The sequence below is a fragment of the Aquila chrysaetos genome, chromosome 9, assembly GCF_900496995.4.
Source record: "Aquila chrysaetos chrysaetos chromosome 9, bAquChr1.4, whole genome shotgun sequence".
Taxonomy (NCBI): Eukaryota; Metazoa; Chordata; class Aves; order Accipitriformes; family Accipitridae; genus Aquila; species Aquila chrysaetos.
In genome coordinates, this window is record NC_044012.1 from 1,734,702 (window position 1) to 1,754,504 (window position 19,803).

At 51.9% G+C, this 19,803-nt stretch overlaps 1 protein-coding gene across 7 annotated transcripts in view; it reads left to right on the top strand.

The window, feature by feature from the left end:
• The window catches only part of ANKRD11 (ankyrin repeat domain 11), a 159,994-nt gene that overhangs the window by 122,486 nt on the left and 17,705 nt on the right, over window positions 1-19,803 (top strand). For all 7 annotated transcript variants that reach the window (XM_030023867.2, XM_030023868.2, XM_041125631.1 and 4 more), the window contains one exon: window positions 5,633-5,771. In XM_030023867.2, coding sequence (XP_029879727.1) covers window positions 5,633-5,771 — 139 coding nt within the window. The remainder of the gene's footprint in view (window positions 1-5,632; window positions 5,772-19,803) is intronic.

Sequence of the window (19,803 nt, forward strand, 5' to 3'; positions counted from 1 at the left end):
TGGGTGACTTAGATACTGAAGAGTTGATGTTTCAGTGAAGATAAGCAGCCCACAGTCATTGCAGGGTACTATTTCTTACAAACCTCAACGCCTGAGGCACGCAGGAATGGGGCTTCAGTCCAGTTGTCTCCGTGCATCAAATGTTTTATTGCAGCATTGATAATGACACAAATTCAGACTTTTTGAAACTTTGTGTGCATATGTACGCGTTGTACTCTGGCTTTGGAAAGGCTATAAGGGACCCAGATTTAGGGAATACTGGGGTTTGGTTTCCACCACTTCTGTGTGCTCTCTGGGTAAAATTCTGTCCATCCCTCTTTGTAATGCAGGGTGCAAACACTTTTCCTGCCCCTTCTCTTCCGCCTCTCCCAGCAGAGACCTGTTCAGGAAACGACACATTGCTGTCTGTACTAGTGCAGGGAAACTCCCGCTCTCGCAGCATGTCATTTTTGCAGCGTGGGTTATTTCGCCCACAGCAGGAGTTTGATGTGCCAGCTTGGCGTGGGGCATCGCCCGGGGGCACGGGCGTTGGAGCCCTTGGTCCTTCTGGGCTTCTCCTCCCAAGCTACTGGTGCTGGTTTTGTTCGTTGCTGCTTACTTTTTACTAGCATTGCAACCTGAAATACTTTCAACTCATTTTGGAGAACAAAGGGCTTTGGGGATTTCCATCGCTGGCAATGCAAGTCTTTGCATAAGCGGCAGGTTTTGTTGGTGCTGAAGTGAAGGCACGGCGCTGGCGCAGCTCTCGGCGGGCGGTCAGAGGCAGTGGTTCAGAGTTTGTGTGTGGGCACCGATAGCACAGCCCTGCTGTGTGCGGCTCGTACGGACTGCACGGAGAGGAGGAGGAGGCTGCAGATGCATGACCCATCCTGTAAAGCAAGCTAGAGACTCGCTCAGCTTCTCTGCTGGAAATACAGATTTCTTTGCATGGGTTTGTAAGTGGTTCTACCTTGCAGGGTTTTGCATCAAAAAGAACTACATGTTTGATTTTGCTCTGAGAACCGACATCTAGACAGTAAGCTGGCCTAGCTGGAGTTCTGCGTGAGGGTGAAAAGTGGCTTTTATTTGTGTATGTCATAAATGACCTGAGCAGACTGATATCAGGGTCGCTCTTGCTGATTAGAGATCTTTATCATGAAGAGAAGTCAGCACAGATGCAGTTAAGCACTTCCAGTCCATACGCTGCATGCGTGGCTTATATCGACGTAGCATCTCGTGTCGGGCAGCTGCTGGGCTGGTTCGTGATCAGTTTGTGCTCCAAACCATGAGGGCTGATAGCAACTTGTGATGCATCTTTTAACTGTAGCAAGCGTAACTTGGGGTGGGTTCAGTTATTCATATAGTAAATCTTACTAAGAACATAACGTGGCAGTAGGGGATTTTTCCTGAAGTCATGGTCTGCCATCTCCCCTTTGCCAAAGCAGCTTTTATTCACACCTACAAAGGGGAACTTGTTTCTGTTGCTGAGCTCTCGACAGTACCCCCATTCCCCAAACTCCCTCTCTTACCCTCGGCAAGAGCTGTCCCAGCCTTCAAGAGCCCCAAGCCTGTCTTACACACAGATGTTCATACAAGTTTCTCTGCAATGTCGATTAATGTGGATTTGTTCCTTTTGTGAAACCTGATTCAGATGAGTCTGAGCTTACTTTAAACATGAGAAAAACTAAAAATGCAAACAGCTTTTACTTGAGAAAACGACAACATTCTTCATTACAAAATTGGAAATAATTAGGGAAGTAAAGCTTGAAGTAAGAAAATGAAAATGCACGTTACTTTCAGGAATATGACTCTCCAAGCTGGCTTAATTTCTCTGCGGTGGTTTTGCTGCCAACTGCTGCAGGCATCCTCAGCAGGTCGCTGCTTTCCAGGGGGGAGTAAAGTTTGGATCTTCCGTGCTCCAATTAGTATAAAAGGTTATCGTTGTGCTACTATACAAATTAATCTTCAGAGCAGTGCCGGGATTGCCGCCACTTCCTTCGTTCCTTGGTATTTAATTTTGCTGAACTTACTGGATTAGCAGCTCTGAGCGTTAGGGCGAATGCAAACGAGAAGCGTTGCCCGAGCGTGCCCGACACTGGGATTCGCGCAGCCATTTCCATTTCCACGCTGGGCTCACCGTCTTGTCTGGGAAGGTTTTTTGCCTAATTCCTCTGTCTCTCCTCCAATATGGACCTTTTAACAACATTGCAATGACTTTCTAGAATAAGTTGCATTTTTACCCATCCAGCACTTTTTCTTACTCCTGAGTGTGCAGACATCCCGTATGGCATTAATACAACAGACGACTGACCTGGCTTGCAGGCACCGCAGCCCCCCTGCGCCTGCAGGTTCAGCCTTTCGCACCACAGCAGCCAAGTCCAAAGATTAAGGGAATTTTAGAGAAGGTAGGTTTTAAACAAGCTGTCACCTATCGTCGTTTGCTTTTAAGTGGGGTGCAAGAGCAGCGGCGCTGCCAGCTGATGCCCGGAGCTGGGTTGCCTGTGAGGCAGAGTGCTTTTTGGGTAGCAGAGGATGTGATATGATGGTTTTGCTCCAGCTGAAATCTATTTTAAGGTAACAAACAATGAAAAAATTGTATTTTTTGTGTTGAGCACAATTGACCTCTTGTTGGAGCTCTCATCGTGAAACTGGTGTCTGGAAGAAATGCTGGGAGTGTAGGAAATCCCACTGCGGGGTGCCGGGGGCTCAGCCACATCCTGCCCTACTGCTGTGAGAGCAGGCAAAGAGTATCCTAGTACTGAAATACTGGGTGGAACAGCCTGCTGCTGGAAGGGTCCGGGCGAGGAAATTGCAGTACAGACAGTGAGCATGGTGGCTAATGTGCAGGGAAGTGTCATTTTCGAAGTGTATGACTGATCCACCTCGGAGTCTTCTAGAAGTATCTTTCTTACCGAGGACTGCCACCACTCGGTGCCGGCAAACCTGAGCTGCAGGTGTCGGGGCAGGAGAGGTGCAAATGCACTTTCAGAGCAGGAATTGGTGCCGGATTTCACCGGTGCTTTGCGCCCGATCCCGTAGCTCCCTGATGATGGAGCAGCTCGGATGCAATGTGTGCAGGTGTGCCCTTAAGCATGGGCAGCAGAGGAAGAGACATGCACATGGTCTTCTCTGGTTTTATGCTCTTGTCCCAGGTCCTGACTTTTAAGGGTAAAAATCGTTGGGCTGATTGTTGTCTTGAAGTGCAGTTGAAGTTTTTGAGGAGAACTCTGGGGCCACGTCTCCGCAGTCGTTATACCTGGGGAAGACGGTGCTTTACCCCTCATCGACACAGCCTCTTGGACACTCGGCACTGATGCAGGGTTAGTGGGGTTTGAGCATAGTGTTGCTGTTCGAGCTTGCATTAAACTGGGGAGGGAGAGGACAGACCAACGTACCTGCTTGCAACAAGATATTCCTGGGAGATGATGAGTGGTCCCTGGCCTTACTTACATATCTGAGCTGTTAGAACAGCAGCTGGCAATAGAAGTGGCATCATTTGGTACTACAAACTGGTTTTGTTCGCGTCAGAAAAAAACAAGACAAAAGCATTTAAATCCAGAGCATTTAAACGAAATGCTGGAGTGTTTATTTTGGCTGTCGTGAATTTGTCCCGTCGCTCCACTGACTCCTGTGCTGAGGAAGAGCTGTCAGCAGCTGCTCTCAAGCAGGGCTGCCCTTCTTCAGGCTCTGAACGTGCCTCGGCTCTCTCCAACCACAAAAGCCACTGTCAGATAGGTTTGTTTAGCTTGTTTTACCAAAAAAGGGATTCCCCCACCCATTTTTTCAGTCCTTGCCGAAGCGCGGGTGAGAGGGGCCGAGTACTGGGTGTGCAGCCGCAGGGCTGTCACGCTGCCCATCGCGAAGGGGACGTGCGAACAGAACCCATTGGTCTGGGTAAACGGTTTCTCTTTAATCTGCGGGTAAAGTCTGGTTGCCAGACAGAGACTCGGAAAGAGGAAGGAGCAGTGTACACAGTGACGACACGGTCTTGTGACTGCTGGCACAGGAGCCACCTGCCAGGGTGCTGAGTCTGATGCAGACAGCATGACTGGGCTTCTCTAAACAAGGGAATTTCTGTTAGATTTGCTTGTCTGAGTTTCCAGCAATGGTCTTGCATGATTTAATGTATTGAGATTCTTCTATTTAATCTAACTTCATATCTAAAGCTTAGGGTCTAGGTTTTGCTAGGTTATTGAAATCAGGTTTATCACAAAGCTTCTAGTTCTGGCCTTGTTTTTAGAGCAGTGGCACAGTGTTCCATCGAGAAGCGCTTGCTTAAAATAATACTGTTTCTCATATACAAAAAACACAAGTGCATGACTTCAGTCTGTATATATTCTCAGCATACTAAACTCCTGAAGTTTGAGTTAGTACCAGCTCTTGCTGGTCATGTGAAAAATATTGCATGTCTCAATCCTTGGTAACTTTGTCTTGCTCGCAATGTTTCTTCAAAATTTCTTCCTGCTGCTCATACTGAGCAGTCCCCAGCATCGCCTGCTTCACCTCACTGCACGTTAAAATCCAAACCAGCCTGAATAAATGAAACTGGTACAAAGCAGGCATAGGTCTGCCTCTCTGAGAAAGCAGTGAATGCTGAGCCAGCATCTGCATCGCTTTCCATGCTTTTATGCAGTACTGGTAGGTTTGTTCTCAAGTTAGTGTCTCCTCTTAAAATCCCAGTAGAAACCTGCATGGGAGAGGGACGCTTAAATGTTCAATCACTGGGAACGCCTTGGCTGGTGTTTGCACATAGTTGGGACTTAAAGTTGATCAACCCCAAAACCCGGATCTGGGGGAGAGCGAGATTTGCTGGGGCTGGGGCTGCTGGAACTGCTGCTTCGCTGCTGGACGTTGCTGCTGTTGGACCCGTTGCCCTGTGATGGAGGCAATTGCGGGAGCACAGGAAGAGCTGGGAGCAGATCGAGATTCTTGCTGTCGGATGGAGAGTGCTGCCTGTGGATATGGGCAGAGCTGTACTGGCCTTTCTGTACAAATCTTTACGCTGACTGTACAATGCAGACCTTCTAAGTGCATTTGGCTGCAGTGCTGATCCTGTAAATGGTCAGTAATGTTAGCAGACTTACTGGCTGCCAGAATATTCTCCAGAATAGCATGTTAGCATGTAAGCTGAAATAGTAATGCTGTATTCTTGCGCTAGAAATACCGCAGGCCCCAAGGAGAAGCCCTCAGCTCTCCACGTTGAACCAAGGGCTTTAATGCTGATTTTTTTGTGTCCCCTAGGCATGCTCTGTGCACTCCCCTGCATCCCGCTTGTGCTCGGGGTCAGGAAACCCTTCCCAAATAATGGGGGTGGTTGTGTGTGGAAATCCTTGGGTTCCCCCACCCCAGCCCGCCTTCCCCCTGTGCTCGCAGCTGGGCTCATCCCCAGCCGTGCACAAGGCATTGGCTCCGGTTTTCACGTGAATTGGTTGCAGGTTTAGCACCATGCAGCAGCCTTGGTTGGCCTTGCACTTCTTGAGTGATATTTTAGCTTGGTGGAGGCTCCTTTCTGCAAGATGCTAAACCCTGATGCTGGAAACCCGCAGTAGAAAGGAGAGGACAAGTGCTGTGTGACGCTGGTGCAGGACTTTGGGGGGTTAGGTGAATGCAGTTTGGAGAAAGCTCTTGTTAATCTGGTCTCTTTTCTTTCTAGGATAAAGATAAAGTTTCTCTAACCAAGACTCCAAAGTTGGACCGGAGCGATGGCGGCAAAGAGGTGAAAGAGCGAGCGACCAAGCGGAAGTTGCCTTTCACTGTTGGAACAAATGGAGATCAAAAAGACTCGGATACAGGTACAGAAATTACATATTCCACCCTCAAAATGTGGATGTTGGGGCTTGTGGGGAGTGCACAGTATCCAATATATAGGCAATCTATACTGAAGTGTTGTGTCAAAATTTCCTATATTTTTTAATTGGAGGAAGAGGCATGTGGACAAGAGGATAACTACTGTGGTATGCACATACACATCTGGAGCTGAGTGGATTAAGGTCCTTATGTTCTTAGTAATATGTTTAACTGGACCCAGAGATGGCTCTGTGAGGAGGTACCTCTTACTTTGGCTGGTGGTCCGTTCTCCTCCATTTCTAATTAGTCCAGGCTGAGAAAAGCCAAGAAGCAGTGCTGGGCCTGCTACTAAGAACTTGGAAAGTAAGAGAATAAAGCCGAGTAAAAAACAAGCAGTAAAAAAAATGAGCTTGCATGCATCTGCCTAAAGTAAACTTGATATATATGTGTATGTCTGTGTAAATACATATGTATACCTCTCCAGTCATGTTTTGTTGGTTTGGGGCTTTAAACTTTTAGCACTTCACTATCTTAAAGCTGAAAAATTATTTCCAATTGGTGTGTGCACAGGCGTTGTCAAACGTGTAAAACTGTCTGGAGGTCATACTGACGGGCTGGAGGTGTGACTTTGGCGATGTGGCCGTCTGGGCCTGTTTGAGTGTTTAGGTTGGCTCTTTGGGGCTGGTGCGGGTTGTCATTTAGGACCGTAAGGACATTAAGGTGACCCGTTTGCCCCTGTTCTTGGGACTGCCAAGGTTGCTTCGGTGGTTGCAGCATGACTGCGCAGTGCGTCCTCAATCCACGCCGGGTTTCTGGGAAGCGGTGGTGCTGCTGTGGGTATTGCAGCCTGGCTGGGTCGTGGTCGGGCAGGCCACATCTCGTGGCAGAAGAGCGGCTGGTACACGTGGCTCTTGCCCACTGCGGCCCCACGTAGCTACAGAGATGTTGAATGGGCTGTTTGATTTGTAAGCAGTTGGGAAGAGCTGTCGCAAAGCCTAGACATGGAGAAAATAATGCTGTTTGGTTGTAAGGGGCTTAGCTATGCTTTATGGGCAGAGGTTTGCGTAGGTCCTATCTGTACATTTCTAGGAAATCTGCATTTGGAAGTAGTTCTGGTCAGGCAAGGATCAATAATTGCGCAAAGAGACAAAATGGACTGGGAAGCTGGGAATATGCTTAAAATGGTAAAAAAGATGTATTTGCTGTTACCCTCCAGTGAGCGTGTGAGGTGGTCTGACACGGGACGTGGTGCGTCAGCCTACGTGAGCTGTCAGCCGGTCTCCTCTGGTTCAGAACTTGGGAGGGCAGATTTTAAAAGGTCACGAGTGCCGCCTGGGTCACGCAGCCACCGCGGTGGTGAGGGCTGTTTCGCAGGCGAGGACGTGCGGTGGCGTGTCCTGGGGCTGGCCTGGCATTTCTGTGGGTTTCTGTGTGCCAAATAGTAATTTTCGCAGTTGCTGAACTCCCTGTCCGGAGAGAAAATTTCAAAACATTAATTCATTTCATTAAACGACAGCTCATACTGATGGCCGTTTGCAGGGATGAAGTGTCATTTGTGTGTTCGTGGCATGCAGATGGGCGAGTGCGTCGCAAAATGAATAAATGAGGGTTTGCAGCTGTGGGAGAAGGGGTGGCCCCCAGACGCCAGGGAGCAGATGGGGTTACAGCCCGACATGGGTGATCTTTACTCGCTCTCCATGCAGGCAGGGTGCGGAGTGCTTTGGCATGGTTCGTGGTGCTGTATTGTCTCACTTGAATAAATTAAGGACTGTCACCTTTGGAGGGAGGGTGGCCGGGGCAAGGCAAAGCTGATTAGCCAGAACCATAGCTTCTGCTTTTTGTCAAGGGTGTTTCTGCCACATTCAATACTTTGTTGAGAATTTAAACCCAAACTCGCTTCAGGGCTGTCTGACCCTCGTGACAGCTAAAATGTCATGGTAGGGCTCCACCAGCTCGCTTTCCGTGTCCCCCAGCAGCAGTTATCTGTTTTTCAGAGGGCTCTGGTCTCTCTCTGGCTGTGAGAGATGTTAGAAACGTTTCTGCTGGCGGCAGCGAGAAGGAAACCAAATTAAAAAGAGAGCAGCAGGGTAGGGAGAGCAGAGTGCTCCTGGGGATAGGCTGCGGCTGCTGCAGGGTGCAGAGGAGCAGCAGCACAGCCCATCAGACACCCCTGCCCATCGGCTCCCGCGTTACCCCTCTGCTTTCAGCAGGCGTGTGACTCTCCATCTTCGGACACGTCTTTCCCTTCCTCTTCGGAGCTCGTCCTTCCCGGGGAAGCGGGTGTGCAAGCGGCAGGGCTGAGCCGAGGGTCGGCAGCACCCCGGCTCCCTGCCTGCACACGGGACATCCGGAGACCCGGAGGTGGTCATTGTGCTCAAAGACGCATTTAGAGACAAACTGGGCTCGACAAACGCTGGAAAGGGGTAGGCGAGTCTCCAGCAACCTATTTGGTGGAGACTAAAGAGAGGAAGTGACTCAGCCGCTGGGGAGGAGATAGCAGCAGGGAGCTGCAGATAAACACGCAGAGAGTCAGACTGATACTTAGCAGGAGCCTGTTTCTCTTCTCTGAGATCTTTTACTCCAGGAATCACATGCTTGAGATGGAAAAAGACTTACTGGCACCTTGCTCCCCTCTTGCACCACCCCGTTGCAACCGTGGGGCGTTTCAAGCTCTTCTGTTCCTTGGCCTGGCTCGAGGCCAGCTTTCTTCTAGCAGGTAGAGGCGTGTTTGTAGGTGCACAAAAGTTGCCCACGTCATGCGGGGGCGGAGGGTTGCCCCCGAGCTCGTGCACGTGTAATCAGCATGGCACTCGTCTAACGACACACCTCTGGCAGTGCATGCTCAAGCGTGCGTGGCTAGCAGGCCGTCGGAGGACGAGCTTTTGTCTCGAACAAAGGGGCTGCAGTGCACCCACCCCGCAGCCCCCGCTACCTCCCCGCTGCCTGGGCAGAAACACCGCTTGCCAGCATCCCCGGAGGAGGGGGAGGCTGCTTTTTCTTGTTCTGTTCCTAAACTTTGCGTTCAGCTCTTGTGAGAAGTGGGATTGCAACATAGGTGTTTGCCGTGCCAGTTGCAGAGTTGACCTTAGATGGTTTATATAACGCAGTCGTACTTCCTGGGCTGCTGTACACAGGCTGTCATGGGTGTTTGAGGGTAGTTTTGCTAGGGTATTCCACAGCCACATGGAATTTAGCTGGAAGGATGTGGGAGCTGGGAGGTAGGAGAGCTCTCTCTTTGCCTGTAGTGGGATATCTGTTCCCTTCTTTAAATGTTTAAACAGTAGCATGAATCCTTGTCCTGATTTGTTGCAGTGACTCCTTTTCCTTAGCACAGTGTATCTGTTGCCTTTTTTCCCGACTAGCTCCAGCTCAGCTTTGACGTATGTACACTGCACGTGGTGCAAGAAAGCATCTCTGATGGGTTTGCCTTGCCGTCGAAGGGCAGTGAAGCCCACCCTGGCCGGGTGTTCGGCAGCAGCCAGGTGCCGCAGCGCGGTTGCCTGTCGGAGCCTTCCCGTGTTTGCAAGACGTGCTGCGAGCGGAGGGTGTGGGCTGTTGGTGTGCCAGCCTGCGCCGGGACAGCCGGTGAAAGCCCACGTGTGTTATTGCCTCTGTTTGCCTCCTCGGTGCACGGGTGGCACCGTCCCCTTGCCGGCAGGTTGCAAACATTAATCTACATCTCCTGCGTGCTCACAGTGCCTCCCTGGATGGCTTTTCCATTTGCACCCAGGTGTTCCCAGGGGAGAGGTGTGTGTTTGGGGGCAGAGGTCTGCCCCGGTCCTTCGCTCATGCTGGAGTGGGGCAGCTCACCTGCCCTTCCTTTAACCCTGCTCTTGCAGCCCACTCCTTGAGTTGGCTTAGGGGTGTGTGCTGCTGGCGGAGTGCTGATGTGTTCAGAAAGCGAGCAAGGAAGCGATTTCATTCTTGATCTGTTTTTATTTGCAGCAGTCCGCCCCCAGCGCAGCGTGCCTTCACTGCGCCCTGATCCTGAGCAAGCGCTCCCAGCGCCGCATGGGGTTTGTTCCCGTATGGAGACGGGCTTGGCGTGGGCTCCTGGAGGTGCTGCTGGCCAGTACTGGTTTGAAGTGTATGGTTTGGGTACAGTAGGTTCAGTGCTAAATCTTTTAAAATTATCCCCTTCAAACTGGTTTCTAGAGCAACAGTTCTGGCTCTCGGGTTCCTCAGAGTTAACTAAATAAACTGTCTTTAGGGAAAAAAAATTGCATAAAGCTGTGAGCCTCCAGACTGTGCGTGTTACAGATCCAGCACTGTGGGAGCAGCATCTCTCTGCCTGAGACTTCTCCTTCCTTCTCCTTTCACTCGTGCGGCATCTCCCCACATCCACAGACATTGCCGAGAGCCTACGTGCTGCCTGGCAGCCACCGAACGAGTAGAGCCAGCTTTTTTCCCAGCAATTTCAGCAGCTTGTGAGGCTTCGTGCAGCTCCTCGTTTGTGTGCCGCGCTGAAAGGAGGTTAGGCATTTAAAAAAAGAAATATTAGGCAATTGTAATACTAAGAAGCACGCAGAGGAGCGTCCTGCAGAGACGGCAGGGAGAAGGGGACAGTCCTGCTGGGAAGCCACCTGCGGGAGAGGTGGGCACGGGCGGCTGGCGCAGAGCGGGTCGCAGCGGCACTCCTCCCGGCGCTGGTGCCTGCGGCGCTGAGCCGCGGCTGAGTCATGGGCTGACTCAACGGCACCAGACTGCCGACACCACGGAGCTGGGAGCTCCCCGCCTCCCGCGCAGGCTGCAGAGCGGACGGCAGCGCGGCAGCTTCGTACGGGTGGGTTTTTGACTGCTCCGTGTCGTGCATACCGGATCAGGTAATGCCGCTCGAAGGTCAGCTGTGAAATGCACAGTCCAGAGTGCAAAATTCATTATATCCACTCGTACTGCGGACAGTTTCTTTAGCTGGACGTCAGGCTGTCACTTGAGTCCCTTGGCTTGAGGTGGAGCTGTGGTTTCCAGGCCTTTAGTCATCATCAGGGAGAGTTAGGACTTAATACAAATCTCCGAGCACTGTGAATTAATTTTGGCCTCCGAGAGCTTTCCCTGGGAGCTCTCAAGGCCTGAGTGAGGCTGGGTCAAAACTGTGGGTCTGCAGCAGTGCTGGGTGCCCTGTTACATCCCTGGGTGCAGAAGGTCTGTCTCCTCTGAGGATTCACTTGGCAGAAGTGAGGAGGAATATGCTTGAGTTTATTTTGCCTTTGCAGGGTTGCTGCTGGTTTTTTGTGCCTCCAGCCCCTCAACTACCACTGCCGCTCCTCAGGCTTTTGCAAAATCTCAAGGACTGGTTTTGTGTGTGTTTGGTGGCAAAATCAGCACACGTAAGAGAAAAGCTCAGGTTTGTCCAGGTCATGTCCAAACCCTGCCATTGCTAAATAATACCCAGGCTTAAATAAATGCACTCTTAGAAGCAGAGGCACTGGAGCTGTGCTGTGCTCCTCACTGCCCTGGCCATATAGAGTTAGCACAGTGTTGGCGAGAGCTGCAGATGGGGTGCCCAGCCCTTGCTTCAGCATGTTTAGTCCACAACCAAATGCCTCACTTGTATAAAGTTCCCCAAACACCAGAGAAATCCTATTTTTTAAGTGTTTTGTGGCAGAGACTTTTGTGTCTCTGGCAGCTCTTGAGCCGGGTGCTCTGCAAACCTGAACTCTGCCTACAGCCGCCCCACAGAGGGGATTTTCGGTGGGTTGGATGCCATTTAAACCCGGTGGGTGGTAACCTCAAAGCTGGAGCCCTCGGGTCCGGCAGCGATGGCAAGCTGTCTCCTCCTCCATCAGCCTGGCAGCGGCTTGTGATCAAGCGGGAGCCTGGTTCTCCCCCAGCGGCACTGCCTCTGAGCTGAGCATGGCCACTTCCAGAGCCCGGCTGGGATGGGAGGGGTGATCGGCATGTGGTTTAGCAGCCATTGTGGCTTCGGGTCATGGGATTTCTCAGCATCACTTGATATTTTTTGTTGTTGTTGTTGCTACAGTTGTTTGAGTTGAACCAAACGTCACGGCAGGCTGTGCTGCCGCGGCGGGGCAGGCAGCGGTGGCGATGCCGATGCCGTGCATGCCGGGGGGACCCGCCGTGGGTGCAGGGCACACAGAGCAAGAGGAGGCTCCTGTTCTGGAGATGGAGAACAGCAGCTTCCCATGCTGTCAGAAATAACAACGGCATCATCTGCGTCTGTTGTGGTCTCGTGGCATTTGATGGTCATCTCAACTCGGGGGGGTGGGGGAGAGGTGGCTGGGGAGGAAAAATGGAAAATGTGGCCATGCAGCTGAAACATGAAAGTCCTTAAGCTGTTTCTGTCTCCTGCTTAAAAAAAAATAATACATAAGCAATATCATGCTTTTAAGTTCTCGAATAATAAAGTAGGTGTAAGTGGGGCCAGGGCAGTGTCTGTCCATCCAGCTCCCCGACTTGGGATGTCTGGCAGCTTCTTCTACCCCACCCTGAGCTCCCTTCCTGACCAGGCAGCAGGTTTCTGAGGTTTCGTGTTGCTGACCCCACGATTTATTTAGACGCCGTGATACATTTTATTTAAGAAGCAGCTGTACCCCTGGAACAGCTACCACTGAAGGTGCTGTGGGTGCCCCTCTGCAGAGCACCTGAGCTCTCTCCCCGAGGCTCCACCTTGGCATGGGAGGGTTTTGCTTTTTGGGGGGAAGAGCAGGGAGACAAAACCCCAGGCAGCCCTCTGAGCTGATCTGTGCACACCGACCTTTCCCTTGGCTTCAGAGGGCTTAGCCGGGAGCCCAGGGCCGAGCCCAGGGGCTCGTAGCCAGCTGGGGAGATGCTGCTGGTGGACTGGGCTTCGTGTGAGTGCGGTCAGCAGGAGCTGGCCTCAGACCTTAAAACTTCTGCTGCTTCGCAGGCTCCTTCGTGCTAATCCCCCAAGTATGTTATGTGACGCTAATTACTAGGTTAGAAAACGCTTGATGAATCAGATGACCTAAACCATCATCCTCTCCTGGAGTTGGCTGTTGGGTTGCCTAATGCCTGTGTTTTGAGCGACACTGCATGGGAACGGGCTCGTTAGTCACAAGTTGCGAGGCTGGCGAGGGAATCCGTGAGAAGCAAATTGCTGGCTTATTAGAAAATGCATCTGTGTACGAAACTGTTATTTGTGCACGTTTTCTGTCGCTGGCTTCGGTCTGATGTGTGCAGCTGGGGGACTCTAATGGGCTGTGCTGCATTGGGTCTTTCTTTGGTTGTATAATTTCAGTCCTTTTACTAAAATAGTCAAGAAACTGTTCTCACCTAGCAACCAGGGAGAGAGTGAATGTCAGAGCTTCTCCGTTTCTAGCTGGGCTCCATAATGCCGGTACAGTGTGGATAGACTGGCAAACACCAGCCTTCAGATCACCCTTAGAAACTCCCCGTGTGCATCAGCCATCTGGGAAGTGCTGTGTGGAAAAGCAGGTCGTTTTATGATGGGAGCTGCCATAAATCTCCCTCCTCCCCCCGCATCACCTCCTTAACATGCAGAGTGAGAGGTTGCAGTGTGCTGTGTCTCTGTGAACCAAAAATCTATCAATGATGGCTTTTTCCTTAATACAAGAGCTTTTATCAGCGCTGTCTGCAGGGTGTCCTGCCCCCAGCTCCCAGGAGGGGAGGGCTGGCCGGGCGGCTGTGCGGAGCCTTCCTCCCCCGTCCTCCCTCCTCCGGCTCTTTCTGTTTTGTGGGAAATGAGAGGTCTGGACCTGAAAATTGGTCTCTCCTGGAATTGTTCGTGTTTAACATGGAGATTGTTGTTTCTGATAGAAGCCTCTCGGTTCCTCTCGCAGCAGTTTGTTAGCCAGTGGCTGCTCTGGTGAGAAGATGCATTAACACGTTTCTGCACAACTGTGTTGTCTATCCTACAAGTCTAGGGAAGATGCCTGTATTTGGATCGCAGGCTATCACACAGCATTAAACCTCTCTAGACGAATTATTCTTTTAAAAATACCGCAACCACTGGGGTCAGGGCCTGTGGATCCTCTGTCCCTGGGACCTGAGGTGAGTGGTGAGGACAGTGGGCTCAGCTACACGCACAGTGACCTGATGTGGTTGTAAAAGGGCTTCTTCCTCCTGCCAGCACCTCTCCACTGCTCCTGACTGTTGAATCCAACATCTCTGCCATCCTTTCAGCTTAGCTGTGCAGGCTGTCTCTGGCTCTGCACCCTCTCCATGCTTCAGATTAGGAAACTCACTGCTGTACGGGAGCAGCTCAGGGCACCTTCCTTGCCGTTCTGCCGAAGCAGACCCTGCTACAGCTTTTCCTCTCAGTTTCCTTTTTGGCATCTGCTTTCATTCGCCTGATTAGCCAGACATCATTCCCTCTCTCTGCCCCCCAGCCCGTTTGTACTGCGGGCTCTGCAGCGTGTCCATGAACTCCTGGTGCCAAGCATTCCTCCTCCCTGCATTGGCCGTCAGGTGCAGCTCTCCAGCCTGCGTGCCCTGTTCCTCTGCTTTATGGTGGTCTCCATGCAGCCATGCCAGCCCTGTTTGCCCTTCTCGCTGCGCTCTTCGCAGCCTCCCGTTTGCCTGGCTTCTGTCCTGCTCCCCTGCTGCCCTCTCTTGTTTATCTGCCCGTGTCGGTGTGCTGCTTCCCATTTCACGCTGCTGCTGCGCTTAACCTGCCGCTGCTGTTCCCCTCGGCACCATCCTGTGTGCTTGTCCTTAAATTCTGGGGTGTCTGCGGAGCCTTGGGACGTGGTTGTATTGTGCTGCTGGAAACCTTTCGACTCGTGATCAGTCTTCTTCAGCACGTGTTAGTCCACATCTGCAGATGCCCTGCGAGCATCTGTAAGCATCCATGCGCTGGGGCTCTGGGCTGCCTGCGCTCAGGTTAAACCTGCTTTTCCCCTGGTTTGAGCTGACATGCTCCAAAACGTTTTATGCCCTACAACTTCTGCAGTAAAAATGAGTCACTCTTACGCATGCTAGGCTGTGGATGGGGAAAGCAGAGGCTTGTGTGGTCTCTTGGGGGTGCAATGCAGTCTCTATTGCTGTCTGTGCTGTTCTAATTTATTCTTATTGATCTTTTGTTTGTGTGCTTGCTCGGCAAATAAACTGTTGAAAATCCCGACTCATCGGCAAGCCAACAGTCGGTTTCTCCATGCAGCGCTGGGATGTTTAGCGTGAGCTGCTTATTTGGAAATGGTATTTTTCCTCAGGGTACCACCTTATATGCGTGTGTTGTCATGTCAGAGCAGTTTAAACAGATGCTTTTTGCATTACAGGGTACGACGCATTTGTGAGGAGCGAGGAGCTGTGCTGCTCAGCCACAGCTCTGGGTTGGAGCTCCTGTCCTCATAACCTGCCAGCATCTCACAGTGCGTGTTCGAGAAATCTCTGAAAGATTTTCCATCACCACCCTTTTCTCTTTCCTTCCCTGCCTCTCTTCTCTCTCCCATTTCGGCTAGAGCCGGGGGTTCAGCCTGCGTGGTGCTGCCCTGCGCGCAGAGCCAGCCCAACAGCACTTGAACGTCTGTGCGAAGCAGCACCTGCCCTGGGACCTCCGCGGAGCCACCGACGGGCTTCCAGCAGCCCCGGATTTGTGTTCCCCGTTGCAGCAGCGCGAGCATCGCATGACCTGGAGTCTAATTTGTGCACGAGAACCACCAGTGGGCTAATGCTCAAACCCCTTTGTCCTGGGAACCTGCTCCTGTTCTGCCTTTCGCGAGCCTCTCGGGTTTAGTGTGATGAAAGGAAGGAGAAGCAGTTTCCCGGCTGTGTTTGGCAGCCGCAGCTCTGCTCAGATCCTGCTTTCCCCTTTAAGCTTGTGCACGCCGTTCCTGCTAGCGTCAGCGTGAGGGAAGAGCCGAGCAGGATCCCCAAATTAAACCACGGCAGCGCCAGGCTGAAGCTTTGCTCTGTAGGTTTGCAGAAGGCTGAAGCAAGCAGCAAACGAGCTGCTTTAAAAATAGCTAAATGGAGGTGTGGCTCATCCCCGGGCGGGCGCAGAGCGCATCGCTGGGTCGGGATCAGCGTGCATGGTCCAGTCACGGTCTCCGGTGATCGGCAGTGAGATAACTGTGGCAGGGGGGCTCCTTGCCTGCGCACCCCCTTGTACCTCTGGTTTTTGTGCTTCCATGCAGGGACTGGCATGTGTACAGCCTTGCTAATGGGGTTTTAGTGTAAAATAACCTTTATTCCTGTTTGCTGAGGTATTTACACACTGTGAGTGTTTCTCTTAATTTGCTCCATGTTGCTGCAAGGTGTTACAGAAAAGCATTTAATTAGAGGAAAAGGAGCAGCCTGCAGGAACCAGTGGCACTCAGTGCCGTTGAGCAGAAGGCTTCGTGCAGGTGCGCCTTTTAAATCTGCTGAAAACCAGATTCTGAGTAAAGTCTTCTGAATTGAAATAAAACACTTTTGCAGCTCTGTTAGCCTGGGACCGGCCAGGGCCGGGGAAGCCAGCCCAGAGCTTTGCCAGTGCTTCACTCACGCAAGGCTGAGCAGGAGCCTGCCGGGCGCTTCTGCTGAGGCTGAGGATGGGAAGCGGAGCTGCCGGCAGCACGGAGCAGCTCCTTCTCCATCCTTCCTGCTCATGTTTCAGACCTCGCTTCTGCGGCCTCTCCGCATTGCCTGAGCATCGTGGCATGCAGGGAGACTGGGGCTGCCGTGCTGCCCACGCTGGGGTGCCGGTAGTGGGAGCCATCAGACGCTGGGCGCAGCTCAGCCCTGCCTTGCTCCTTATGCAACCGGTGCAGGGAGCACAGCCAGCGACCTACTTCCCCCCTCAAATGCTTAAAGAAGTCGGATTAACCTCTGCGCTGCGGCAGCCAGCAGACAAACATCTAATTGCAAAGGGGATAGTACGGTGTTTCTCTGCTGCCTTCCAGCGGGGAGGCCTCGGGGGAACGGGTGAGTGAGGCACGGGCACCCAGAGGGAGAAATCTCTTTACTGCTGGGTAGAAGAAGGTACCGAGGAGCAAAGCGCTGTGGTCATGCAGCACGTGAGCAGGACTGGATGCGATCCTCCAGCACCAGGGACCCGTGCAGCGCCCGGCGATGCCGCCTTCCCCCAGGGAAGCATGCGCGAGCCCGAGTCCTCGGCTGCCTCCGCCAGCCCTCTCTGCCTCACCACAGCGAGCAAGAACGCGGCAGTCGCTTTCCAATTTATTTTTATCTTGTTGATCGCATGCTTTTTAATGTTAAATGTTCTGTGGAGGAGGAAGTTTCTGCAACTGCAGAATTAACAGGAGTTTAGGGGTTTTTGGTTGAACTTGGTAATCAATTTTTGCAAATCACAGGCTCATGCTGACAACCTGCAGCAGCCGAGTAATATTAATGAAAATGTTCCCATTCTAATTGTGGCTCCCTCTGCACGTACACACAGAGCAGCCCTCTACCGCAAACAACTCTTGTGCATCACTTGTACTTCAAAGACGCTGCCCAGTGGCACTGGCCGAGGTGTGACCCCCTCGAGCATCTTCGTGCCTTGCTTTGCGGCGCGGCTGGATGTGGCCAGGAGCTGCCTGTTGAGCCGAGGCATGCGGAGAAGCCAGGCCTGGCCGAGTGGGATTTAACAAGCCTGCTTTGAACGGCAGCTCCGGAGCCTAATGAGGAGCAGGAAGGTGCTACGTATGCAGATTGGGTCTCCCTGTGCTCGGGGCGAGCGTGCCTGGCGGGACATGCTGCACAGCAGCATGGCTCCTGGAACTGCCCGGGCTAAATTGTTTTTTTTTTACCGTAAGCACGTTGAGTTTAATTTTATTTCAAGCCATTAAAAAACTATCTACTTTCCTGTGATCTGATTTCATCTTCTAGCTCTGTTAGGGCTGCCAGGGTGACTGAAATGTGGCTTCAGAGAATTAGACTGGGATTCTCCTTCAATGCACAGATGTGTTTCCAGGCCTTGTATTTGAAGAGGGGTGGCCTGTGCTGTCTGGTTGGAGAGATTCCCTGGTACGGAGTTGTTATTTCTTAAATGTACAAGATCCCAGTTGCAGGGGGCCAGTGGAAATCATCTGCTCTGGATGATACCTTTGCAGGAGGAGAGCAGCAGAGGATGGCACCTTTGTGCATGGTGAAGGGAAGGGTTTTCGGAGCTGCCTGCTCGTCAGCCAAGGGAGCGCGGGAGATAGCAGCAGCATGAATTGAGCTGGAGCAGTGGAGACATCCCCACACGCTGCTGCCCTCATCTGCCAGAGACTTTTACTCTGCTGGCAGTTTGGTGAATGAACGAGGAAACCTGTGCTTCGGCGCAAAGTCCGGCGATTGAGTTTAAACCTGTCTGTTGACGGTTTCTCCTGACCTGCTGGACTTTGCGCAGAGGCAAAGCAGGCTCTGTCCTGCTGGTGGCTGTGTGCCGGTGACCCACATTGAATTTGACAAAATGACAAATGCGACTGGATGAGCAGAGCTGGGTTAGAGGTTGCAGGTTGCAGGATTTGCCTTTCCCTGGGCTGCCGGACCCTGCCCTGGCACAGGGGTGGTGGTAGGGAAGAGACTGGATGCAGCTAGTCAATTAAGCTTGCGTTTATATGAGCCGTTGGAAATCCTCTTGGACCTCTGCATCTTCCCACTCTTGACTCCCAGTTTCAGGGTGCTGGAGCGGGGGACTGGGCAGACACTGGATGGTTATTTGGTGGTGTTTCCCCTCCCTGGCTGCTGGGAGTTGAAGCCCTGTTTCTTGGAGAGCGTTACCAGACATGTACTTGTTTGCAAATCTCCTTGTATCATCCCTCTAATGCTTTCTGGGATTCTCAAAATATCTTCAGCAAAATAGCAAGCATGTTTAGAGTCAAATGTTTGAGTAGAAGAGAGCCCTTGCCTATGCTACCCCGCTGGAAGGTTTGGCGTACTTGCTGTGATAAATAACCCCATCGATTCGTTTGCGTCTTCTGACAGCATCCTGGCGAGTACCAGTCCCTGCTGGGGCTGAGCCCGGCAGGACCCAGGGGCTGGCAGCTATGCGAGTCCAAACTTCTTTTCATTAAAAAGATTTTTACTTTGTGCTTCAAAGTCACAGGTGGGATTTGCTCACTTGAAAAGCAAGTGCAATCAGCTTGAGAACAGTTTCTGTGTATGCGGGAGGTTTTGAACAGCTCGTCTGGATGCAGTCCTTTCATTACGTCAGGGATGCAGTGAGGTGTTTTACTGCTCAGGTTTCTTGAGCAGCATCGAACGGGCCTTGATTCAAATGGGTGTTCGAGCATGTGATACAAGGGCAAGGAGCTGCTCACCTGCATTTGATAACTTTTATAGCTGTGGCTGCTAAGAATGTCGTTACCGGCCCTCTGCACGCAGTGGGAGCCCTGTAGTTGAGCCTTGTTATAAACAAACTATATCGGTGCTTAGAAATAGATGTGAGCAAAGTTGGATTTTCCACTCGCATGCACCATATCTTCCTTATGCTTCTTTGTGGGTTTAGGACAGTTGCCTGGTAGGAGGGATGCAGCTTGGCTGTTGGCAAGGAATTGCCATGCTGCTCTGCACATACATGTTCTGTCTCTCTTGCTTGGCTGGCTCCGTGGAAGAAAACTTAATTTTTGTTTCCTGAACTGGCACCTTGAAACTTTGTTCACCAAATGCACCTCTACAGTGGGTCTCTGGCGTGGCTGCGGCTCTGCGGACCCACTGGAGAGCATGCAGCTGGATTTGTGCTTTTGCCGGACAGCATCAACAAGCAAGCAAACCAGAAGCGCAAAGGAAGGGCTGCTAACTCTCCTTGCATGGGAAAAGGATCAATACTTGCGTAAAGAAAACTGGAAAAATAGTTAAGAAAAGCTGTAGAGTCAGGCTTCTCGCAGAGGTTAGGTGTGCGAGCTGGGCTGAACTGGGCAGCGGGGCGGGAGGCAGCAAGTTGCATAATGCTTGGCCGGGTCCAGTTCTCACCAGCTTGCAGCAGGCTGCTGTGTGGGTCACTGGGAGCGAGGCTGGAGGTGCAGGGAGAGGCTGGGGTTTTGTCTCGTTCTTGTGCACATGGCATGCCAGCAGCAAATACTGGCTTTAGAGGCGGTTGTGCTCAGTCCCTCAGCAGGAGCTGCCTTTGTAGCTGGATGATTTAGGAGACCGAGTGTCAGGCTGGGATTTGGGGGATGACAAGCCGGG